Below are 24,208 nucleotides of genomic sequence, written 5' to 3'. Positions count from 1 at the left end.
TGTTTCTTTTTTAATGTTGATGTGGCAATCGGTCCATCTGGAGATTTGGTTTGTTGTCTAAACCTGATGATTAGCAAATATTTATTAAATCATCTAATCTGGACGACCAAAGCAGTGTCCGATTTGGAACATGTTTTTTTTTATCATGACAGCAAAATAGTAAAAAGAAAACAGTATCACCAAAAGCGATTTGTATATTTCGGATCATAAAGAACAGTTCCTAATTGGTCGCCTGGACTTTTCTTAGTCACTCTCCTAGTCCTAGCCACCCGTTTTTCCTGATGATCAGATAATTAAGACAGGTGTTGAAAGGTTCAAGAGAAACTTGATCAATTACTGCGCGGCTTGTCGCATGTGCTCAGCATTCTGGTTTTCGTTACTGTTTAGCTTATAATATCAAACTGAATCGTTCAAATGCCAGTAGCTTTTTTGTTTCTTAGAAACACTATTGCAGATATTTACCACACATTATGTCGAAATTTCAAAACTGGTTAAGTGGATCAACTATATAAATAAAAATATACATGAAAATTAAATATACTCCTGTAAATAAAAGTGATAATTGGAGTGAGAAAATACATGAGAACCAATAGTTTATTGCAACTAATGAAAAATATCTTAATTTTTTTTCTCTTTTTACTTTTTAAAAAAAATCTTTTTTCCATCTTTTAACATATTTTTTTACGGTGGCTGCCATCGCTTCTTACAGCCACCGAAAACTCATTTTTCATGATATCAGTTTTTCTTTTTATGTTTTCCTTTTCTTTTCTTCTATTCCATGTAGCTTTTTTTTCATTATAGTTGTTATTTGCCGTCTACTCCTAGTTTTGTTGGCTCAAAAATAAATCTATCAGTGGTGTTGACAGTTTTGAAAGTAATTTGAGGATAAACCCCATTTCTGCTACCCTCTTCGGCTCATGCTTTTTACTATACTAGGATGAGTTTAGGTTTGGCTTCACGGTTTTTGGCAGTGTGTGTGACACTTCTAATTTGGTCCACGTCAAAGTTTATTTGACCAATTGTGCAACAATCGAACAATGACATGCATGGCCTGAATTCGAACCAAACTAAAATCGCTACAATTCATACAAAAATATTTTACCCTGAGTTACAAAGAATGGTCGAAGTACACATTCATATCAAACATGACTCAAGATTTTTCAACTCAAAGTACATCTTATAATTAGTTTGCTCTGAAACAGAACAGTTATAATATGGACCCTAAATATTTTATAAATCGATTTGTGTATATAGTACTTAGATTTTACATTAATCAAAGATACACATAAATCTTAGGAAACTCAGCACTCAAAATATCATCATGATTACTAAGCACATACTCATTCCGTTTCAAAATAAAATAATGTATATTCTACAGTTTTTACACTTATTAAAAAAATACGTAAAATTTTGATAATAAATGCATTGTTTTTCGTGTTTAGCTATTTTCTATGATTTTTAACCAATCGAAATTCATTAATTGCGATTAATATTTTTGAAATTTATAATCTATACTATTAAAAGAGAAGTACTTTTAATAAATCTACTTAAAACAGTTGTTTGGACTCTTTCTTTTTTATTTTTTTTTTGGACTTCTCATATATATTATAACAATACATAACAAGATATTTTACCTATATATAAGCGATTTTTACTCTAACTATCAAACTGGATACATTATTATTTATTCTTAACTATTTAAATCGATTGCTAAACCACCTTACCTAAACAAAATAAATGACATGAACCAAAACCAAAGCACAGCCTATTATAACATAACGTTATCAAAATATTCATTCCTCCACTTATAAAAACATCGAAATATTCATTTCACCCACAAGGAGCATAGTACCATCGACTATACAATTAATTTCTAACACAGATAAACCCCAAATTAATAAGACCAAAAATTTAAACATAATTAAATTGAGACCCACATTAAATTTAAAATAGAATAAAGCCCAAATACTTAAGAACATAACTTACAAAAATATATGTGAATAAAACATTCTTTTTAAAATCTAACTTTTAATAATGGAACATATATCTCTAATACTCTTAGAAAATAGGAAATTGTAGTTTAGATTTACATTATAGATACTTTTATAAAAAAAATTAAAAATATTCTAATACTTGGTTTTATAATTGGTAGTTTGATTGTTAATAGACATACAATTAAATGTAACATAAATCGTTACTAATAACACTATATCTATCCCAGTTTCAAATTGCTATACTATTTTTACACACAAATGAATCTTCAAACAAATTTCGAACAAACTTCAAAAACGCAAACGCGTGATCTAATTTCATACAAATTAATTGTGTTTACGCAAATGACCTATATATTAGTGATATAATCTTTAAAATTATATGATTCAAACCCTAAATTTTATAATTATGAAAAGCAAAACAAAACCAAACCCGCGCTTTCAAGCGCGGGTCAAAATCTAGTTTGTCATTATTACATATATTGAAAAGGTAAAATATTGATTTTTTAGAAACAATTTTTTTTCTAAAACATGGACAAAAAGAATATTTCGTTTTCAAAATTGCACACCTATACGAGGTTTACCTAAATTTCCTCAAACCGTATATTCATTAAAAGTTACCTGCAAGTATAAGCAACTGTTTTGCTCACTGAGTTCACTTCTCCCCTACCCACATAATCAAGAGATCACTTCACTACAAGACATTATTAATTTAAAGCCTTGTCAACGGCTGTGGAATTACCGACAAACTATTTTTCATATGATTGTCAACGTACATACAGGAACTACGTCGTGTTGTATAGACTTTTAGTTTACACTACTAGATAAAAAAAGCTGGAAAATAGACAAGGGAATAAAAAGGTGCTTAAAAATAAACAAAAGAACAAAAAAAAAACTTCAAAATACAGCTAAAAGGCAAAAGGAATACATCTTAGTTAGAGGAGGTCGAAGCCAAACTCTCATTACTAAGCAACTCTTCCCAGAAACCATCGTCCAACTCTCTCTCGACCACCATGTCCTCTTCTTCCTTCACATTCTTCTGCTTTCCATATCCTTGCATCTCTAGAGCCAGAGCTTCCAGCTCCGATACCGAAGAAGAGCCTCTTCCTCTCTCCGCTGCCTCATCCTCAAGCTCCTTAACCCTCATATCTCTCTGCTTCAGTAGCTGATGCAGAAACGAAGGGCTCTGCATCGCTCTAGCCAAGAACGACATCATCTTCCTCTGTTTCCTCTCTGCTCCTTCAATCCTCTGTTCCATTGCTTTGATGTAGCTTTTATTGGTCTCCTGCTGCTGTCTCAGACTCACCAGCTCCATCAACAGCAACTGCTTCTCCTTACGAAGCTCTACGCAAGGATCTTGAATCGATGAGGACGATAAAGCAAAGGAAGCTCTTCTCTTGATGCTCTTCAGTAAATGTCTTTGTCCCAAGAGGAATCCTTCGTTTGCAAACTCCCATCTCTCTGCTTCTATCTTTCTAAAACCCTGTAAATAGTTTTCAAAATTGAATTTGAAAATATCTACATGGGTCAATGAATAAATGAGATTAAAAAACAAAAATTATTGGAGAGAGATGTGTACTAGTGGAAGATAATATAAAGAATTGGACAAGTGGGCAACCTAGTGAATAAAAAAAATATTTCGATAAGATTGATGACTGTTACAGTGTTTCTTGAGATATTTTAGAAGGCACGAAGCAAGATTCTAGAACTTACTAATTATTTTAGAAACCAAGTTGGCAAGAGCCAAAATTCTAGAACTTACTAATTGTTTTAGAAAGCATGGTGGCACGAACCAAGATTCTAGAACTTACTAAAGAGACTTCTTCTTCTCCCACTATCAGACAGAATCTACATTATTCGATGTTTCTAGAAATAACCCATTTTTGCAGTAAAAAAATGAATTTCACTATCAGAGAAAACAGAGTATAAAAACAGAGGATTACTGTTTTTGTTTCCTTGGGTCAAAAGAAGCTAGACAAAAGAAGAAGAAGACTTACATAAGTGTTGAGTTGTCTGATGAAGCTTGAGAAGTTGCTGTGTTTGAAGTGTCGAGGGAGAAGAAACTCAGAGAAAGAATGCAAATCCCAGACGACAAAACTAGTGCCTCCTCTGTTCCAAGACACGATGTGGTCTGTGCTTGGATCCTCCACAATCTCGAATGTCTTGATCAGAAACGGAGGCGGTCCTATTTCGTGCAACCCTTCAACTGGTTTTGGTGGTGACGGTGGTGGATCATTTTCTCGGTGGAGAAACGGATTCATCGATTCTGTAAAAAAAACTAAAAAAAAATGGTTTTTATTGGTGATTCGATCCTTGGATCAGTGACTGAATAAAACCATCTCGGAGATTGGGTTTTTATCGGATTTGAAATTGAAAAAAGTGATTTGATTTTATGATGCTGACATGGTTGAGAAGTTCGTTTATGGCAGTTGGGAGGAGAAGGGAGGAAGGTAATATCCACGTAGGCCATGGCGAGGTTGCTTAAATAAGTAGAGTGTGAGAGTGAGTAATAATATTAAATTGAATAAACATATTAATATAGTACTCTCTCGCTCACTCGACTTTAGAAAATTCGAAAGTTCCGGAATATTAAGAAGAGGAAAAAGTTGGGTTCGAAAGTTCTCGAACTTCATATGTTGACGAGGTTTTCACGTGGTGTCCATCATCTTATAGTACTATTTATTAATTAACAATATAAAACTCGACAACCTTAATGAATTGAGAATTTGCTGATGTGGCAATCGATCCATGTGGACATTTGGTTTGTTGTCTTAACCGGATGACTAGCAAATCATTTATCAATTAATTCTAGATTGGACGATCAAAACAGTGTCCGGTTTGGAACATGGTTTCTTTTATCATGGCAGCAAAATATAGTAAAAGGAATAATAGTATCTATTTATATATTTTGACCGTGTAGAACAAATCCTAATTGGTCTGCCTGGACTTTTCCTGATCATCAGATAAATCTCGGACATGTGTTCATCATTCATATTGACACTTGTTCAGTTACGCCCGCGGCTTAACATCTGGCTTTCCTTACTCTTAAGCTTATAGTACCAAACTGAATCCTTCACATACTGTAGTAGGTTTTTTTTTTTTCCATCTATTAGATTTTATTAAGGGACTAAGCCCAGTAGTAAACTCCACATACATAAACCAAAAAAGGTCCAAACACAAGGACCAAAACAAAGACAGTGGTTTTAAGGCCCAACCCACGAAAACCGACCGCTCCACCGATCGTAACTAAACCGAACCACTTCACCTTTCTCCACGCGTCCCGCAATAGTGAATGGACGCCTACGTGTCACCTGATCACTGCAACGCGACCCAAACGCCTAGACATCGCCGGAGAAGACGAAACAAACAGCAGTTTCGCCGGAACAAATCGGAGTCTGAGGCCACCTCACCTAACCTTCCGCCTTGACTCTTTCCAATGGAGAGCGTCATCGAGACTATCCCAAGATCTCATCCAGAGTCACCGGAAAAACACCACCCGATCTACGAAGTCGCCAAAGATTAAAACGCCTACAATCAATCTTCCATCGCTGACATAACAACATGCAGCACAATTTCAGATCGAGAGGCCGAGTAGCGATTGAGACACAGATTCATAGATCGACAAGGAACCAAAAAAACCCAAGATCAAAGCCGGCGATAGCGATGCTGAATAAGCCATCACCTCCCGGAATCATAAGCCCGCAGCACAGAGCATAGAAAGCCTCCACCTCCGGAATCCTAAGCCGGCGACGACAGAGCTATATTAGCCTCCATCTCCCGGATCCAAGAAACGATCTTATAATCACCCAAAAAGAGGAGAAACACAAGCGAACCTTCTCCTACCCAAGAGATATCAAAACACAAAGAAAAAACAAAGAAACCGGACCGACGGTGGCTATGGGAGCCAACTCCGCCGGCCGGAAAAACTATACAGAAGTTCTAGAGAGAGGACAGAGCGTTACTCTCTCTCTCGGTTTCTTATAGAACGAGGTCTCGAACTGTAGTAGGTTTCATTTTTTTTCTTCTTAAAAGATAGCAGATATTTATCACTAAATAAATCGAAATTCCAAGACTGGTTATATGAACAGTAACGACCCTGGCCAGAAGCAATGGAAGCATCAGCTTCCGGCCGCTACTAACATATAGATAATCCTCGGCCATTTTGTAAATGTTCTAAGTAGCTCATATGGTTAAACTAGCTGGTACACTAATCAAGGTAGTGTGTTCGAATACCATTGGCAGCCTTTTTTTTTGTTGAGCTTCCAGTCCATATTTCTTTTGGGTTTTTCAGGGCCGGTCCTGTATATGAATCAACTATTTGAATAAAAAATGTGGAAAAGACAAATGCACTAACGATATTAGCACAAGAGGTGTGTATTCAATATAAAATTTGAGGTGATTTGATTTATAACGGAGTTTTAGATGATGATTTCAATAAATTGCAGAGATTTATGTGATTTTTATTAAATCACCCTAGAATATAACCTAAAACCATGAGATTTGAGTTTTATTTTTTTAAACTAAGAAATTTTACCTAAATATCCTAAAATCACCTGAGAACTTTAAAACTCCACAACTTAAAATATTTTCAATAACAGTGGATTTTAGAGTACTATACGAAATGTTAAGTTTAATAACAGTGGGTTTTAATTGAGTTTTTAAAATTCATGTTTGAATAACAGTGAATTTATCATTTTAATACAAATTACATAAAACTCTCAGTTGAATACACCCCCTAATAGTCGGAGTGATAGAATACATGAGAACCAATAGTTTTTATTTTTTTTGAGAACCAAGAGTTTATTATAAGTAGTGAAAAAATGAATTCCCCCTACTTTCTCCTCTATAATAGAGTAACTATATTATAGAGTAAACCATTGAAGCATAATTTACTCTATAATATAGTTACTTTATTTTTGTGGGAGTTATAGAGGAAACAATAGGTATGAGTTGGAGATGGTCTAAGTAAACATCTTAATCGTTTTCTTGAAACCATAACCAGGTCTTTTTCTTTAACAGAGAACTCCTTTTTGAAAGGATTCAATGGGGTTAATTGTTTTTTTTCATAGTTTTTTAAGACTAGTTAAAAATGTACAGTTTGCTAAGACTAGTTAAAAAATTGTAAAGTTTGCTTAGATTAGTAATTGGATAGATATTGGCATATGCATCGTTGAAAGGGCCGTACCTGTTTGATCTATTATTACGCCCCACAATACAAATATTGGGCCTGCATAGACCCTAAAATATATATATACGTGTATGATTTTATAGAATTATCACAATTTTGGATAGTCTATTACATACTCTTAGATTCTACTCTATCAATTTGATATTTTGGAAAGAAAATTTTGATTTCAAAAATTTTGTTTAAAAAAAATAGTAGTTACCATTGTAGACATGGCCCTCTAACAGCACACGCAAGTGGAACGGTCGAACAGAGCCCAAAATATAATTTTTTTAAAATTACTTGATATTGATAAAATGTACGATTAATAATTTTTTTAAATATAATCTAAAATTAATTAAAACAGCCCTGATTGTAGATGTGCTTTTTAAAACACTAATTTGTTTAAAGAAAAACAACAAACGACCAAACAAAACAAACATTTTATCGTAATGTTAGATGTTTACACAAATTTAAATGTGTTAATCTTTTCCATTCTTTTTTGGTAAAAGCTTTTCAATTAAATAGTGTTATCGAACTTTATATATAGCCAAGGTCAAATTAGAAAAGTGTTAACACATGTTCCAGAAACAAAACAAAAACGAGTGTTATGTAATGATATGTTGTTGGACTTAATTATGAGAGGCATAAAATACTTATGTATATTACTATTTTTAGCTTTTAAATCAAATCACTTGTGTTTGTGTATTAACCCTTGTTAAAATGGTGACGCTTAAAAAGTACGGAAAAACGATTAGTTAATGATAAAAATTTAATTCATTTCGACCTGACATTTGCGATCCATGTGTATAGCTTCGCTTTTATGAGACCACCTGCCTTATCTCCCATGCAGTACATAACCGAGACATCACACGATTCCCTCTCTTTTCCAATAATCCGGTCATAATAGAGCATAGACCAAAAGCTGAACAATCATACAAGGCAAAACCATAAGATAACAAAACTTTAAAAGCCTAAATAGTAAAAACTTTATCGTTCCTATCAGGCCCTTCCTTGCTGTAAGGCAAATAAAGCACATGCTTTAGGCCACAGGATATATAGCCAATTTTAGGGCCACATTTGTATTTCAGATTCAGCCATATTCAATGATTTTAAGCATTGTTGTGTTGTTTGTATTACTACTTTTCATTAGTATTTATATAAAAAAGGCCACATAATTTTTATTGTGATTTAGGCCACATCAAATTTTGGGACGGCACTGGTTCCTATTCATTTAACTTTACAGAAAATAAAATGGTTTAAACCTAAATAATAAAAACCACATTGTTACTAATATGTTTTTCTAATATTAAACTTTGCAGATAACACCCAATCATATAACTTTAGTAGGAATCAGTGGGTCCAATGCTCCAATACATGTAATCGGAATCTCCTTTTAGGTTAAAGTAGAAGGGATCTGAAGAAGATTTGATCAGGGTATTTCTAACTCTCCTATATTTCCTCTTTTAAAATAGAGTTTAAAGTAAAAGTGCTATATTGGTACTTTATTTTCTAATTTATAATTGTGTAAACCTATTTTGTATTCTATATATAAAGTAATTTTTTTATTTTTTGTTTACTGTTCTGTTTTTCACTCTAAAATAAAATATTATTAACACAACATCTAACTTACTCAATTTTATAGGAAAAAATAGAATAACTATTGAAGATGGTCTTACATCTTAAAATTATGGGAAGTACAATCGATATTCATTGTATAACTTCATGATATCGATTTCTTCCCTTTCTTTTCTGACCAAGAAGTGCTTGTTGGTCCACTCATTCCGCAGGTAATCATCACACTCAGGATCGGGTCTACTTTTTAATACAAAAAGTTTTGGATTCAACCGGTTAAAATACAGAGAATTTTTTTGTTTTTTTTTAAATACCGAGTATTTCATATAATTATATAAGTAAACCGGGGCTTAGACCATCTCCAATGGCTCACTCTATTTTTTACTCTAAAATAGAGTAATTCTATAATAGAGTTTGAGTTTGTTCCAATGGTACTCTATTTTAGAGTAGAAAATAGAATGATGAACAACAAAAAAACAAATTACTCTATATTTGGAGTAAACCTATTTTTTACTTTATAGAGTAAAAAATAGGTTGTAAAAAATAGGTTTACTCCAAATATAGAGTAAATTTTTTTTTTTGTTCATCACTCTATTTTTTATTCTAAAATAGAGTATTATTGGAGCAAACTCAAACTCTATTATAGAGTTACTTTATTTTAGAGTAAAAAAATAGAGTAAACCATTGGAGATGCTAGACTTTGAGTATTTTTTATGTTATTATCAAAACATACATTGGTTAGTCCTCAACAGTATTAGTACACATGCATCGACTTCCAGCAGCAACCAAGCCATTTCATAGATCTCCCAAAGTGATTTCGTCAGGTAATATCCAATGTTGGAAGAAGAAGGAGAAGAGTTGATACCACGATTGCTTGATTCCTATGTACTATAGTATCACTATAATTGGTAATTTGGTACTTTATCTCAAAAATCAAGGAATAATTGATTTAGTGGTTAAGACTCTTTGATTACTTGTTAAAGATACTAAACATAATCGGGTGGACAATCAGTTAACTAAACGAGACTATATTAATTAAACGTAATTTAGTTAATTTTATAAAAATAATGGAAAAAACTCGGGGAGATCATCAAGAATACTACGGTGATGGCACGAGGTGATAAACTTTATATTGATGATTTTTGTTACTCCTCTACTTTGTCTACAGCGCCGGCCCGTAACTTACTGCTACATAAGCGATTGATTAGAGGCCCATGGGTTGTGTAGTGTTCTTTTTTCTTTCCATTATACATTTTTGGTTAGAAATTTCACTATATGAGCATATAATTTATCTTGTTGCAAAAAAAGAGAGCATATTATTTGTCTAACTTTGCTTAGGGTCATAAAATATTTTTTTTGCAATATTTGGATCGGTGCTGATTGTTTAGCATGCAAATGAATTTTGGTCAGGAAACAGACAAGTCATAAACACATTTGAAGATAGGGCCAAATCATTCAAAACTTTTTTTTTCTTTCCTAAAATTTGGAAATTATTCAAAACTTGAACAAGTAATGAATAAATTTGGTCAATTAATAATTTACCACGTTCCCATCCAGCTGTGATCGCACTTCTTCGTACAAAGAAACGGAAATGCATTAGGCTCAACTATTTAGTATCTTACTTTCCTACCTTTGTATGTGTTCTTATGCAAAATGTTAGTATCTGAAACGCAAGCTTTTTATTGGGGATATACATCACATATATGTTAGATAAATACGGTAGTCATGATAAGTGTATATTGAGATCCTAGATAAGGTCAAATCTCATAAGGAGATTACGTTAACGTGTTGTATATATATTCAGCCATTGGCTTTCTAATGGAACAAGTAAGTAAAGCATATCATTCTACATGGTATCAGAGCCAGGTACCTGCAAAGAGTCATCGTGCAGTTGGTGGTTCCGATCAAGTTCTTTGGCATCAGCGTTTGGGTCATCCGTCGTTTTCTGTGTTTTCAGATTTATCTTTTGTTTCAAAACCTGCTAGCTCTAGTCCATGTGACACTTGTTTTCGAGCTAAGCAAACGCGTGAAGTTTTTTATGAAAGTATGAATAAAACAACAGAGTGTTTTTCTCTCATTCATGTCGACGTTTGGGGCCCTTATAGAGTTCACTCTTCTTGTGGAGCAGTCTATTTCCTAACCATAGTCGATGACTATTCTAGAGCTGTATGGACGTTTCTTCTTCTAAAAAAATCAGAAGTAAAAGACGTCCTGAAAAGGTTCTTAGCGTACACTGAAAAGCAGTTCAAGAAACCTGTCCGAACGGTACGTAGCGACAATGGAACAGAGTTCTTGGTGCTGTCATCGTACTTTAAGGATCTCGGTATCGTTCACCAAACGTCATGTGTCAACACCCCACAACAAAATGGTCGTGTGGAGAGAAAACACAGACACATCTTGAATGTCTCTCGCGCACTCTTATTTCAAGCAAATCTTCCAGTCAAATTTTGGGGAGAAGCAGTACTCACAGCTGCTTACTTAATCAATCGTACTCCATCATCGGTGCTTAATGGTCGCTCACCATACGAAATTCTTCATGGCGTTAAACCTGATTACAAAGCTCTGCGTGTTTTCGGATCAGCATGTTATGTTCACAGAGCTTCTCGCGATAAGGATAAATTTGGGCATCGAAGTCGTTTGTGTGTCTTTGTTGGTTACCCCTTCGGCAAGAAAGGCTGGAAAGTGTATGATATTGATAGAAATGAATTTCTGGTGTCTCGTGATGTAGTGTTCCGTGAAGATCTTTTTCCTTATACAGACTCGCACCTTGTCTCACCAATTACGTCTTCACTTGACAATGTTGGTAATGATGATCAAATGGTTTCACCGATAGACGAAAGGGGGAGTGTTTCTGCACCAATTAGTGATCCTACATCTTCGATACCGACGCAGTTGGACGAAAGGGGGAGTGAGACTGTGAGTGTTCCTGCTACAACTACCGAGCAGCCTGTTCAAGTGGTTACGACTACTCCTCCTGCTAATGATCCTCAACCAGTATCCATTCCAGAGACTTTCTCGTCTCCGGTCGAAGCTACCTCAACTCCAACTTCAGAGCTCAATACATCTACGTCAGACTCTGCTTCTACTGAAGAATCAACGGTTCCTGCTGCACTTGGCAGAGGGCAACGAGAGAAATCAAAGTCTGTTACACTCCGCGACTATCTCCTCTACAATACAACTGCTGATTCCGAAAGTAATACACACTATTTTGTCTCATCATCGCCCACATTAGAGTCTTCTGTAAGTTAATGTGTTTCCCTTGAATGATTATGTGTATTGATATGAACATATATAGTACAAGTACGTGAGAGATTCTAGGGATCATCTCTGATCTAAACAGAATATCCGAGGAATAATATCTAAGCTATACAACTGATAGTTATCCTCTAATACCCTCCCGCAGTTGCAGCGTGGGCTCTGTCACACCAAGACTGGACCGGAAGCCACAAAAGAGTGAAGAAGGTAGCCCTTTTGTGAAGATGTCCGCAAACTGTAAGCTTGATGGGATGTGATGAACTCGAACTTGGCCCATAAGAACCTTCTCACGGACGAAGTGGATGTCAATCTCTATGTGTTTGGTTCTTTGATGTTGAACAGGGTTGCTGGAGAGGTAGACGGCACTCACGTTATCACAGTAGACGACAGTTGCTTGCTGAAGGGGTCTTCCCATTTCAAGGAGCAAGTTGCGTAGCCAGCAAGATTCTGCAACAACATTCGCAACACCTTTGTACTCTGCTTCGGCGCTGGAGCGTGAGACGGTGGGTTGACGTTTGGCAGACCACGAAATGAGGTTGTCGCCTAGGTAAAGACAGAAGCCCGAAGTCGAGCGTCGTGTAGACGGACAGCCCGCCCAATCAGCATCTGTATATGCCGTGAGCTTCATGCTTTGATGCCGGAGGAGTTGCAAGCCCATTTGTTTGGTTCCTTGGAGGTAACGGATAACTCGTCGCAAAGCTACTAGATGAGGTTCACGCGGATCATGCATGAACAAGCACAGCTACTGTACCGCGTAAGTGATGTCTGGGCGAGTGAAGGTGAGATACTGCAACGCCCCTGCCAAGCTGCGATACTCGGTTGCGTTCGCGACTGGTTTGCCGTCGTCGTCTGCAAGCTTGGACTTAAGATCCACTGGAGTCGTGCATGGTTTGCATTCAGCCATGCCTGCGCGTTTGATGATATCGTCTGCGTAAGTGGATTGATTCAAGAAGAGGCCTTTGTCGTTGAACTTCACAGATATGCCAAGAAAAGAACTTATTCTGCCTAAGTCTGTCATGGGAAACTCGGACTTCAGAACTTGAATGATCGTGTCGCGTAGCATTGTAGTGGAAGCCGTCACGATGATGTCATCGACATATAGGATTAGATACGCCATTAATCCATTTTTTTGTAGATGAATAAGCTTGTATCTGACTTGCATTGTGTGAATCCATTTGCTGTAAAGAAGTTGACAAACCTTGCATTCCAGGCTCGAGGAGCTTGTTTTAAGCCGTAGATAGAACGATTCAACTTGCAGACGTAGTTTGGTTTGGCAGGGTTGACGAAGCCGGGAGGTTGAAACATGTAAACGTCTTCGTCCAGGGTGCCGTGTAGAAAAGCGTTTTGGACGTCTAGCTGATTCACCTGCCAATTATTTGTCAAAGCAAGGTGTAAGACAGTTCTTATTGTGACCGGTTTTACGACTGGACTAAAAGTCTCATCGAAGTCGACTCCCTGTTCTTGAGATCTCCCATTTGCGACCAAACGAGACTTGTGACCTTTAAAATTGCCTTCTGCATCAAACTTATGCTTATAAAGCCACATACAACGCACAATGTTAGAGTTAGCTGGCCGAGGCACTAAATCAAAAGTCTTGTTTTTAATAAAAGCATCGTACTCAACATGCATGGAAGGGTTCCAATTAGGATCATCGAGAGCTTGAAGATGGCCTTTTGGAAATGGAGATTGTGTTTGAGTGTTGAGAGAGAGAATGTGTTTAGGCTTTGTGATTCCATGTCTTGAACGAGTAGACATGGAGTGCCTTGGAGCCTCTCGCACCACTTGGGTAGGGAGAGTTGGCGCCTCAGGAAGAGCTGCAGGTTGTGTTGGCTGGACTGCAGGAGGCGAGAGTAATATCTGTTGAAACAGAGGGGAGAGTTCGACGTCAGCGGAGAGGAAATCATACGTTGATTCTTTATGGCGTTTTGAATCTTCGTATGGAAAGATGCTTTCGTCGAAATTCACATTGCGTGAGATGATGATCTTCCTTGTTGTCAAGTCGAAACATCTGTACCCTCTGTGATTGTTCGGATAGCCTAGAAAGATACATTTAGAAGATCTAGGAGAAAGCTTTTTGTGATGAGAATTGTTGATATTAGGAAAACATAAGCACCCAAAGACTTTTAAATGAGAATAAGAGACAGGTTTGTTGAATAATACCGTAAAAGGAATCTTACTACCGATAGCTTTGGATGGTAAGATGTTGAGAGTATGCACCGCCGTATGAAGCGCCTCTACCCAGAAAGAAGATGGTAGATTTGCTTGGAAGAGGAGACTGCGTACCGCATTGTTGATGGTGCGTATCATCCTCTCCGACTTTCCGTTCTGTTGAGATGTGTATGGACACGAGAAGCGGAAAGTTATCCCTTTTGAGGCGAAGTAAGCATGAAATTCTGAGTTGTCAAACTCACCTCCATTGTCACACTGGAGTGACTTTATATCTCTGCCAAATTGAGTTTTCACAAAATTTGAAAAATGCAGAAACTTAGAGAATGTTTCATGTTTGTACCTCAAGGGATAGACCCAGAGAAAGTGTGAGAAGTGATCAAGAAAAAGAACATAATATTTGATTCCACTTAGACTCTGGATTGGCGATGTCCATATGTCAGAATGAACGATGTCGAAAGGGTTGTTGACAATCGTTTTTGAGGTGATGAAGGGATGTTTTGTGTGTTTTCCGAATTGACAAGCTGAACATAAATGGGGTAAATCGCGTTTATTGCAAAACAAAGCTGAATTAGAAAGCAACAAATTTAAATTCTCATCGCTGGTATGAGCCAGACGACGATGCCAAACATTAGAAGAAGCTGAAAGAAATGCAAAAGGTTGCTGAGTCGAATTATTGAAGGCCGGGAGAAGGGGATAGAGCTCTCCTGTGCTATCACTGCGGAGAATCGTCTCCTGTGTTTGCAGATCCTTCACAGAAAAACCAAAAGGATCAAATTCAACTGAGCAGGAATTATCTTTGGTAAACCGACGTACGGAAATTAAATTTTTGATCAAAGAGGGAGTAACAAGAACAGATTTTAAAGCAAGAGGGCGAGTGCGCGTTTGAAAAGAAAAAGAACCCGTTGAGTTAATTGGAACCTTTCCACCATTGGCCACAGTGACCATTTTTCCGGTGCTGGAATTAACTACAGACTTAAGATTACCTGCCGTGTTTGAGAGGTGAGCTGTTGCACCGGAATCCATGTACCATTGTGTATCTGAAGGATCAATCAGTGTCATTGTGTTGAAGGCATTGGCGAAGTCCACCGTCGGGACTAACTTCTGATCAGCGCTGTTGTGCGGACCCTGAGGGATAGGTTGTTGTGGTCGTGGTCCAAGAATGCCTGATTGTGGGTATGCATTATAAGGCAGCTGAGTCCAGGGGTTGAACTGCTGCTGTGGCCACGTCGGGTACGGACTCTGCCAGAAAGGTGTGTTCCAGTTCGGGTACTGAGGTCGCGGCTGATAGTTTTGTCGTCCTCTGCCTCTTCCTCTGTTTCGCCCATTACCTCTGTTGGAAAAGTTCCGTTGAGGTTGTTGTTGTTGAGGTTTCTGTTCGTTGGAGGAGATGGTAGCAGCAAGAACTTTTGGTGAGGAAGACGACTCATCTTTGTGGGAGATTGTCTTCTTTCCTTTGCCAAGACGGTCCTCTTCCAAGATCAGCATGGATCGAGCTTCATCAAATGTGGGGAAAGGTTGTCGATGCATGATGACATTGATGATGTTGTCGTACTTGCCGTTAAGTCCATTGAGCAAGTAAGTGACCAACGTCCTTTCAGAAACAGGAGCATCATGGTTTGCAAGCAAGTCCGCAATTGTCTTTAACTCCTGACAGTAAGCGTGAATGGAGAGATCGCCGATTTCTTGCGTGCGAAGTTTGTGATCCAGTTGAATAGATCGCGCTTCTTTGTTGTTGCGAAGCCAGATCTCTCGTGAAGTACCACCAGGTTTGAAAGTGCTTTTGAACAGATCCTTCGCGAGGGTCCCATATAGCCACAGCTTGACTAGCCCATCACGTTTCTTCCAAGCAGCATCTGCATCATCGGCAGGAAGAAGGGTGCCGTCGAGATGGCCGACGACGTCGAAGCTCTGGCAGTGGGTGAGAAAGAGCTCTTTCCAGGCGTCATAGTTACCATCATCAATATCCAAAAGGAAGGGAATGTAGTGTTTGATGTTGGTGACGCCATAGGCGCGTTCGACTGGAATCGCAGGAGCGGCCATTTAGACGAGAGAGAGAAAAGAAAGAAAGAAGAAAAGAAAGCGTAGTTAGGTTCAGAATCTAGAACCCTCTGATACCAAGTAAGTTAATGTGTTTCCCTTGAATGATTATGTGTATTGATATGAACATATATAGTACAAGTACGTGAGAGATTCTAGGGATCATCTCTGATCTAAACAGAATATCCGAGGAATAATATCTAAGCTATACAACTGATAGTTATCCTCTAATATCTTCGTCATCGGTCTCAGGTAAAACATTATATCCTCTGTCTGATTTTATTACTGACGAGCAGTTTTCTCCTACACATCGAGCGTTTTTAACAGCAATCATTAACAACACTGAACCGACAAATTTCAAAGACGCTATGAAACTGGAGGTCTGGAGAAACGCCGTGGGAAAAGAAGTTGGAGCTCTCGAAGACAGTGGCACTTGGGACATCACGGATTTACCGCCTGGAAAAGAGGCGATTGGTTGTTTATGGATTTTCAAAATCAAATATAATTCTGATGGCACGGTTGAGAGACATAAAGCTCGCCTGGTCGTCAATGGTAAAAGTCAAATTGAGGGAGAAGACTATAAAGAAACCTTTGCACCAGTGGTGAAAATGACAACGGTTCGAGCGTTACTACGACTTGCTGCAGCTAAACATTGGGAAGTATATCAAATGGATGTCCAAAATGCGTTCCTTCATGGTGATCTTGAAGAAGAAGTGTACATGAAACTGCCTCCTGGTTTCCGTCATTCTCATCCTAACAAAGTATGTAGACTTCGTAAGTCTTTGTATGGCTTGAAACAGGCTCCCAGATGCTGGTTCAAGAAGCTCTCTGATGCCTTGATACGTTTTGGGTTTGTTCAATCCTATGAAGACTACTCTCTGTTCTCTTATGAACGCAATGGTGTTGAGCTTCGGGTTTTGGTCTATGTAGACGACCTCCTCATCTGTGGCAACAATCCTCACATGGTTCAACGCTTCAAGGACTATTTAAGTAAGTGTTTTGCGATGAAAGATTTGGGGAAGTTGAAGTATTTTCTTGGAATTGAAGTTAGCAGAGGCCCTGAAGGTATTTTTCTATCTCAACGCAAGTATGCGCTAGACATTGTTGCGGACACTGGCTATCTTGGCTGCAAGCCTGCCGCAACTCCTCTCGAGCAGAAGCATAACCTCGCAAAGTCAAAAGCTCCCCTTCTCACTGATCCAACCAAGTATCGACGTCTGATGGGTCGCTTGATCTATCTCTTGAACACTCGTCCTGAGCTGTGTTACTCAGTTCATTTACTTTCTCAGTTCATGCAAAAACCAACAGAAGAACATTGGACTGCAGCACTTCGAGTTGTGCGATATTTGAAAGGCTCGCCAGGACAGGGAGTACTTCTTCAGTCCAGCGACGACCTCACACTCACCATTTACTGTGACGCCGATTGGAGTGGTTGTCCTCTGTCTCGACGTTCTTTAAGCGCTTGTGTAGTCATGCTTGGTGGATCTCCCATAGCTTGGAAAACAAAGAAAGAAGATACAGTTGCAATGTCTTCCGCAGAAGCTGAATATCGTTCGATGGCTGTTGCATTAAAAGAAACAAAATGGATTCGTCGCTTACTTAAGGAACTTGGTGCTGAACAACAACAGGCTACACGCTTCTTTTGCGACAGTAAGGCTGCCATACATATCGCCGCGAACCCAGTCTTTCATGAGCGAACAAAACACTTGGAACGTGACTGTCATTCAGTTCGTGATGCTGTCATGGCCGGCCTCATCGTCACTCAACATATCACTTCAGACTCTCAAATTGCAGACATTTTGACAAAGGCCCTAGGAAGAGTTCCGTTTCAGTCTATCATATCCAAGTTGGGTGTGGTAAATTTACACGCTCCAACTTGAGAGGGAGTATTGGGGATATACATCACATATATGTTAGATAAATACGGTAGTCATGATAAGTGTATATTGAGATCCTAGATAAGGTCAAATCTCATAAGGAGATTACGTTAACGTGTTGTATATATATTCAGCCATTGGCTTTCTAATGGAACAAGTAAGTAAAGCATATCATTCTACACTTTTGGTCAACTTTAGATTATTTTATATTTGGAACGGTTAATCCGAAGACATTACTGAAGCAACGTTGAGTTTCATGTGTTTGGATCCGTACAAAAATCAACAGTTAGTTTTTTTTTTGGGTGCAAAATTAACAGTTAGAGAGAAACTTATAATTACATAAAGTAAGAACATACCATTGTAAATGACAAGTGTATAAGGAGGTATAATATCTAACACCGACTAAAGTATTGTGACCATTTGGTGTTGCTGTATCGTCATCTCCAACTCCTAACGTTAGGCACATTCACGATAGCTTTTCCAAAAATATCCCACATCGCAAAATCCTGTGACGTAAACCTGGTAGAATCTACCTTACTATATGTATATTTGGATATTTATAAATATCAAACATAATACTAAATACTTAACATTTTTACCCAAAAAACATAATACTAAAATTAGTTAATAACCATCGGCTAATTGCCAAAGTGTCGGCAGAGCCATACATTATAAAGTGGTGCAGTGAGATGGATGGGAACGATGATGAAGTGAAGTCAGTAGTCGTAGAGTTAGCTATGGGTAGAAATGGAAGATATGACTGAAAGTGGAAACGTCAGCTTTCTGGCTCTTGCGTGCTGTGTCGGGACAAGACATGCATCTGACATTCAGACTCTGACAGTCAGACTCATATATGCGTGAGCCGGTGTTTCGTCCATCTTCCATCTCTATTTTCTTACTCTCTTGATGTTTCTTTTGTATGATATGAAATGAAATATGATAAACTACATATAGCATAACATAAAAAATTACGAATATTAAAAAAACTTAGGATACCAGGTAGATCTGCGTCCATGATTATATTGGCCTCGTATAGCTGGCCTCAACTCAAAATAATAATTCAGAAAATAAACAACTGGAATAATTACGAGTGGTTCATTTGGTAACTCAGTTTCACTGGGTGATCTATTTTGATAGTTATTTTCTTATAATTATTTATTTACTAATGCACAGTGCACACTATGCTAAAACTAGTATAAAAAGAAGAACCCACCTTGGCTCTTCTCCTCACTCCTCACTTACAGCCGCCAAAAAGAAAGAAAAAAAGAATCCAACAAAAACCTTCCAAAACCGACCGGTCTTCATATGGGAACGGCTGACTACACATTTCCTCAAGGAGCGGAGGAGCCGCACCTTCGCCACCACACGGTGGAGGCTCCGGAACCTCAGCCGTTCTTGAAGTCACTTCAGTACTCAGTGAAGGAGACTTTGTTTCCAGACGATCCTTTCAGACAATTCAAGAACCAGAACGCATCAAGAAAAGTTGTACTAGGCCTCCAATACGTCTTCCCAATATCTGAATGGGCTCCACGCTACAATCTCACGTTGTTCAAGTCAGATCTCATAGCCGGTATCACCATCGCTAGCCTAGCCATCCCACAGGGCATTAGTTACGCTAAACTCGCTAACTTGCCTCCCATTCTTGGCCTTTGTAAGCGTTATACCTTCTTCTTCTTTTTTTGAAAACGGTTATTTCGACAACCTCGGTTCCAGCATTTTATGCTCTTGTCGTCAACTCAAATATATATATATACTACACATATACATATTCAAAAGTATCTAATTTTTTGTTTTTTTTTGTTTCCGTGGCGGTTAGACTCGAGTTTTGTTCCACCATTGGTGTACGCGGTGCTGGGGAGTTCAAGGGATTTGGCGGTGGGGACGACGGCGGTTGGGTCTTTGTTGATAGGTGCGATGCTTAGCAAAGAAGTTAACGCTGATAAAGATCCTAAGCTCTACCTTCATCTTGCTTTCACTGCCACGTTCTTCGCAGGCGTTCTCGAAGCCTCCCTCGGCATTTTCAGGTTCGTTTTTAATTTATTTCCATTTACATGATTTGTTTTTTACTTAAAATCAGCCTACCTGAAGTTTAAAATGGGAGACTGGGAGTTATATAGATCCAAAGCATGTGTAACAAAGATTCCGGCATAAAAATATATATTACCAAATACTAGTAACTTTTATTTTACATATTAACTCGCTTTTATTTTGTTTGTACGTAAAAATATAGAAAACATGATAAATAATTTAGAAAGCACTAGGCCATGAGTCATGAGTGACATTCGTCATGGCGAGTTACATCACGTAAACTTGTATAGTTGCTGATTAACGTGCCTATGGGGGACAAAGCGAAGTAACTATAGAGAATAAAAAAAAAAACTATAGAGAATCTTAACGAAATGTATTTACTTTTAGGCATGATCAGTTTATATTATGTGGTCATAGTGGGCAGTCCTGATAGTGGGATAAAGATTAATTAATTTATTAAACTTCTACTTAGTTTAAAAGCACATGAGAGATGATTTCTGTGACGTATAGGTAGGTAGAAAAGGGTTAGGAGCACTACATGATGAGACTGGCTAACTTGGTCATGATGTGTTAATGAGGCAACCTAATAATTAATAGTCATTAACTACAAACAATTAAATTAACGAAAAAAACTAAAAAAATTTTGCAGGTTGGGGTTCATAGTGGATTTTCTATCGCATGCAACAATAGTGGGATTCATGGGAGGAGCAGCGACGGTGGTGAGCTTGCAACAGCTTAAGGGTATATTTGGACTTACACATTTCACAGAAGCCACTGATATTATCTCCGTCATGCGTTCCGTCTTCTCCCAAACTCACCAGGTGACATTGGGTATATTGGAATCCTATGGATGAAGACATGGTTTCTGACATTGTTAAACATGTGTTTCTGTTTGTTTATTCCTTACGTTAATTATTCACTAATACATCCAAATATATCATTCCCAATGTCAGTGATCATATCATTCCCAATGTCAGTGATTATTCTCCTAATCAAATTAATAATTGTACTTAGACATTATTAAACATGTGTGTTCTGTTTGTTTATTTGTTGTGTAGTGGAAATGGGAGAGTGGCGTTCTCGGCTGTGGTTTCCTTTTCTTCCTTCTTTCCACCAGATATTTCGTAAGTATTATTATTTCTCATTCTACCTTAATATATCGATTAATCCATTTCTTTTCGACAAGGCGGATTTTAACAAAAACACGCTTCAATGATATTTCGATTCCATTAATCTATACTCTTTGTCTTTATCAATCTTTTTCTTACAAAGAATATATAAGGCATTAAATAATAGAAAATTAAATTTTGTACAATCGAAAAAGTAATTATAGTTAATGTGTGTTTGTTTTCTGAATGACGAATTGATTATCAGAGCACGAAGAAACCAAAATTCTTTTGGGTGGCGGCAATGACTCCTTTGACCTCAGTGATTCTTGGAAGCCTCTTGGTTTACTTCACTCACGCTGAGAGACATGGTGTTCAAGTGGTATGTTTTCAATCTAGTTATTTTAATATTACAGTAAAAAATATTCAATTTATTAAGGCCAGGTATGTATACCTTTAACTGAAATCTGACAAGTTAATATATATATACACACACATTTAACCAAAATATAAAAAGGGAAACGTTAGGTAGAATATTATGGGTAGAGGAAAAATATACAAGAAGCAAAACGTGGGCTTATATGGGCATTTTGAACATTTTTTATATTTTGTCCGGATTGGAAAGTGATGATAGAGTAAAAGAAGTGTATGATTGTACCAGATAGGGAACCTGAAGAAAGGGTTGAATCCACTCTCCGTGTCTGATATGGTCTTTACTTCGCCTTACATGTCGACGGCTGTTAAAACTGGCATCATCACTGGGATCATAGCTCTCGCTGTAAGTCTCATGACTCCTAAACACCCTTTTAATTACTCTCATTTTTGCTAGATTATACAATATATATAGAACTAGAGACTAGCTATACAAATATTGAATAAAACGTGGAATACTATTTCTGTTGTTGTTGTGTTATTGTAGTGTATACAATAGATAGAGGAAATTTAATAGAATAATTATGTTTGAAACAATTATTCCATAAATATTTTGAAGTTCATTGTCAAAAAATATATTTTTTTTTTGGTAGGATTGTCAAAAAATATATTTAAAGTAATCTTAATAAAAAATTGTATAATTTGGAAACCATAAGACATATGCATATTATAGTTTTAAAATTTTGGCTCGCGAATGTTTCATCCATGACCGATTTTGTTCAATTAATACCGGCTCTTATCCGTGTCTAAATAATGAATTCTCCATTTAAATTAAAGGCTAGGAAACTAACCAATCCGATCAACCTATATAACTCATAATAAGCAATTGAAAAAGACCCATCCAAAATAAAGTGAAATTCATGTATAAATGTAGGAAGGAATCGCTGTGGGAAGGAGCTTTGCGATGTTTAAGAACTACAACATAGACGGAAACAAAGAAATGCTCGCTTTTGGAATGATGAACATCGTTGGTTCCCTCACATCTTGTTACCTCACAACCGGTACGAACACACATTCTAAAGTTTCTATATTATCACATTAACTATATACATATAGCATGATTTTTAAAAAAAAAATATTAATTACAACGTATCACACTACTAGGACCATTTTCGAGATCGGCCGTGAACTTCAACGCGGGTTGTAAGACTGTGGTGTCGAACATAGTGATGGCAATTGCGGTTATGTTCACATTGCTCTTCCTTACGCCGCTATTCCACTACACACCACTCGTCGTCCTCTCCTCCATCATCATATCCGCAATGCTTGGACTCATCGACTACCAAGCTGCTATTCATCTCTGGAATGTCGACAAATTCGACTTCCTTGTCTGCATGAGCGCTTACTTTGGGGTCGTATTCGGTAGTGTCGAGATCGGACTTGTTGTAGCAGTAAGTGTATACTTTAGCGCAACATTTACATTATACAAAATAATTTATAAGAAAATGATTACTTTTTATACATGTTTAAACGTAATTTGTTTTTTTTTGTTTTTCGTGTGGTGAAGGTGGCGATATCTATAGCAAGGTTGTTGCTATTCATGTCAAGGCCGAGAACTGCGATAAAGGGAAACATACCAAACAGCATGATCTATAGAAACACTGAACAGTATCCTTACTCAAGAACGGTTCCTGGTCTTCTCATCTTGGAGATTGATGCACCGATCTACTTTGCCAACGCTGGATACTTGCGTGAGAGGTAACCTTAACCCTAATTCATAAATACATGCCAAATATGGATGTTAGTTATTTATTTTTCCATTCTTTTATATATTGGGCACAGAATCACAAGGTGGATCAATGAAGAAGAAGAAAGGGTCAAAACATCAGGAGAAAACAGTTTACAATATGTTATACTCGATATGTCCGGTAATTACATATCTTGATTTTCTCTGACATTGTCTTTGATCAAGGCTTACTTTGTGTGTGCGTGTTGAGCAAAACAGCTGTCGGTAATATCGACACGAGTGGTATAAGCATGATGGAGGAAATTAAGAAAATCATTGACCGAAGAGCGTTGAAGGTAACGTAGCAAGTCGTATAATAATACTTCTTTAAGATGTGTTGCCGTATAATAATATTTCTCACGTTATTTTTTTTTTTAATTCTCAGCTAGTATTGGCAAATCCAAAAGGAGAAGTTGTAAAGAAACTGACCAGATCAAAATTCATCGATGACAAGTTGGGAAAAGAATGGATGTTCTTAACGGTTGGAGAAGCCGTGGAGGCTTGTAGTTTCATGCTTCACACTTTAAAAACCGAACCGGCCTCCAAAGGAGAGAGTTGGAACAACGTCTAGTTCCTTTTTTTTCTGTTTAATCGTTTGTGACTACTCGTTACCAAATAGTATGATGTAATCTCAAATATCAGGAAAAGGTAAAAGAAAAACGCATTTTGTATAATATTTGATTATTGATGATGAGTCACATTCAATCTGGAGTCTTAGTTTTCTCTCGACGTTACAATCAAGGTAAATGTAGAGTAAAAAATACGAAACTCAGGTATACAAATTTATGAACTTAGAACTTTCTAGTCATTAAAAAATGTGTGTACAACTGTACATAATCTTGAGATTT

General features: G+C 37.3%; 3 protein-coding genes across 3 annotated transcripts; 1 reads left to right on the top strand and 2 right to left on the bottom strand.

Annotated features, from left to right (window-relative positions):
• Window positions 1–2,841: 2,841 nt before the first annotated feature.
• LOC106376925 (heat stress transcription factor A-7a) lies at window positions 2,842–4,507 on the bottom strand. Its single transcript, XM_013817058.3, has 2 exons — window positions 3,989–4,507; window positions 2,842–3,474 (listed from the first exon to the last, which is right to left on the bottom strand). The coding sequence occupies exons 1-2, from the start codon at window positions 4,250–4,252 to the stop codon at window positions 2,923–2,925; spliced, it is 816 nt and encodes a 271-aa protein (XP_013672512.2). The 5' UTR covers window positions 4,253–4,507; the 3' UTR covers window positions 2,842–2,922.
• An 8,220-nt stretch (window positions 4,508–12,727) lies between these two features.
• On the bottom strand, window positions 12,728–13,102 carry LOC125607199 (uncharacterized mitochondrial protein AtMg00810-like). The gene has a single exon (XM_048777043.1). The coding sequence runs from the start codon at window positions 13,100–13,102 to the stop codon at window positions 12,728–12,730; it is 375 nt and encodes a 124-aa protein (XP_048633000.1).
• A 6,178-nt stretch (window positions 13,103–19,280) lies between these two features.
• On the top strand, window positions 19,281–24,069 carry LOC106448347 (sulfate transporter 3.1-like). The gene is made up of 12 exons (XM_013890249.3): window positions 19,281–19,719; window positions 19,885–20,092; window positions 20,746–20,917; window positions 21,155–21,220; window positions 21,471–21,584; window positions 21,864–21,980; window positions 22,509–22,635; window positions 22,739–23,025; window positions 23,142–23,332; window positions 23,417–23,502; window positions 23,580–23,656; window positions 23,746–24,069. The coding sequence occupies exons 1-12, from the start codon at window positions 19,374–19,376 to the stop codon at window positions 23,929–23,931; spliced, it is 1,977 nt and encodes a 658-aa protein (XP_013745703.1). The 5' UTR covers window positions 19,281–19,373; the 3' UTR covers window positions 23,932–24,069.
• Window positions 24,070–24,208: the final 139 nt, after the last annotated feature.

The sequence above is a fragment of the Brassica napus genome, chromosome A3 (genome assembly GCF_020379485.1).
Source record: "Brassica napus cultivar Da-Ae chromosome A3, Da-Ae, whole genome shotgun sequence".
Classification (NCBI taxonomy): domain Eukaryota; kingdom Viridiplantae; phylum Streptophyta; class Magnoliopsida; order Brassicales; family Brassicaceae; genus Brassica; species Brassica napus.
The sequence above is the reverse complement of the archived record's forward strand: the minus strand, read 5'-3'. Positions and strand labels throughout refer to the sequence as shown.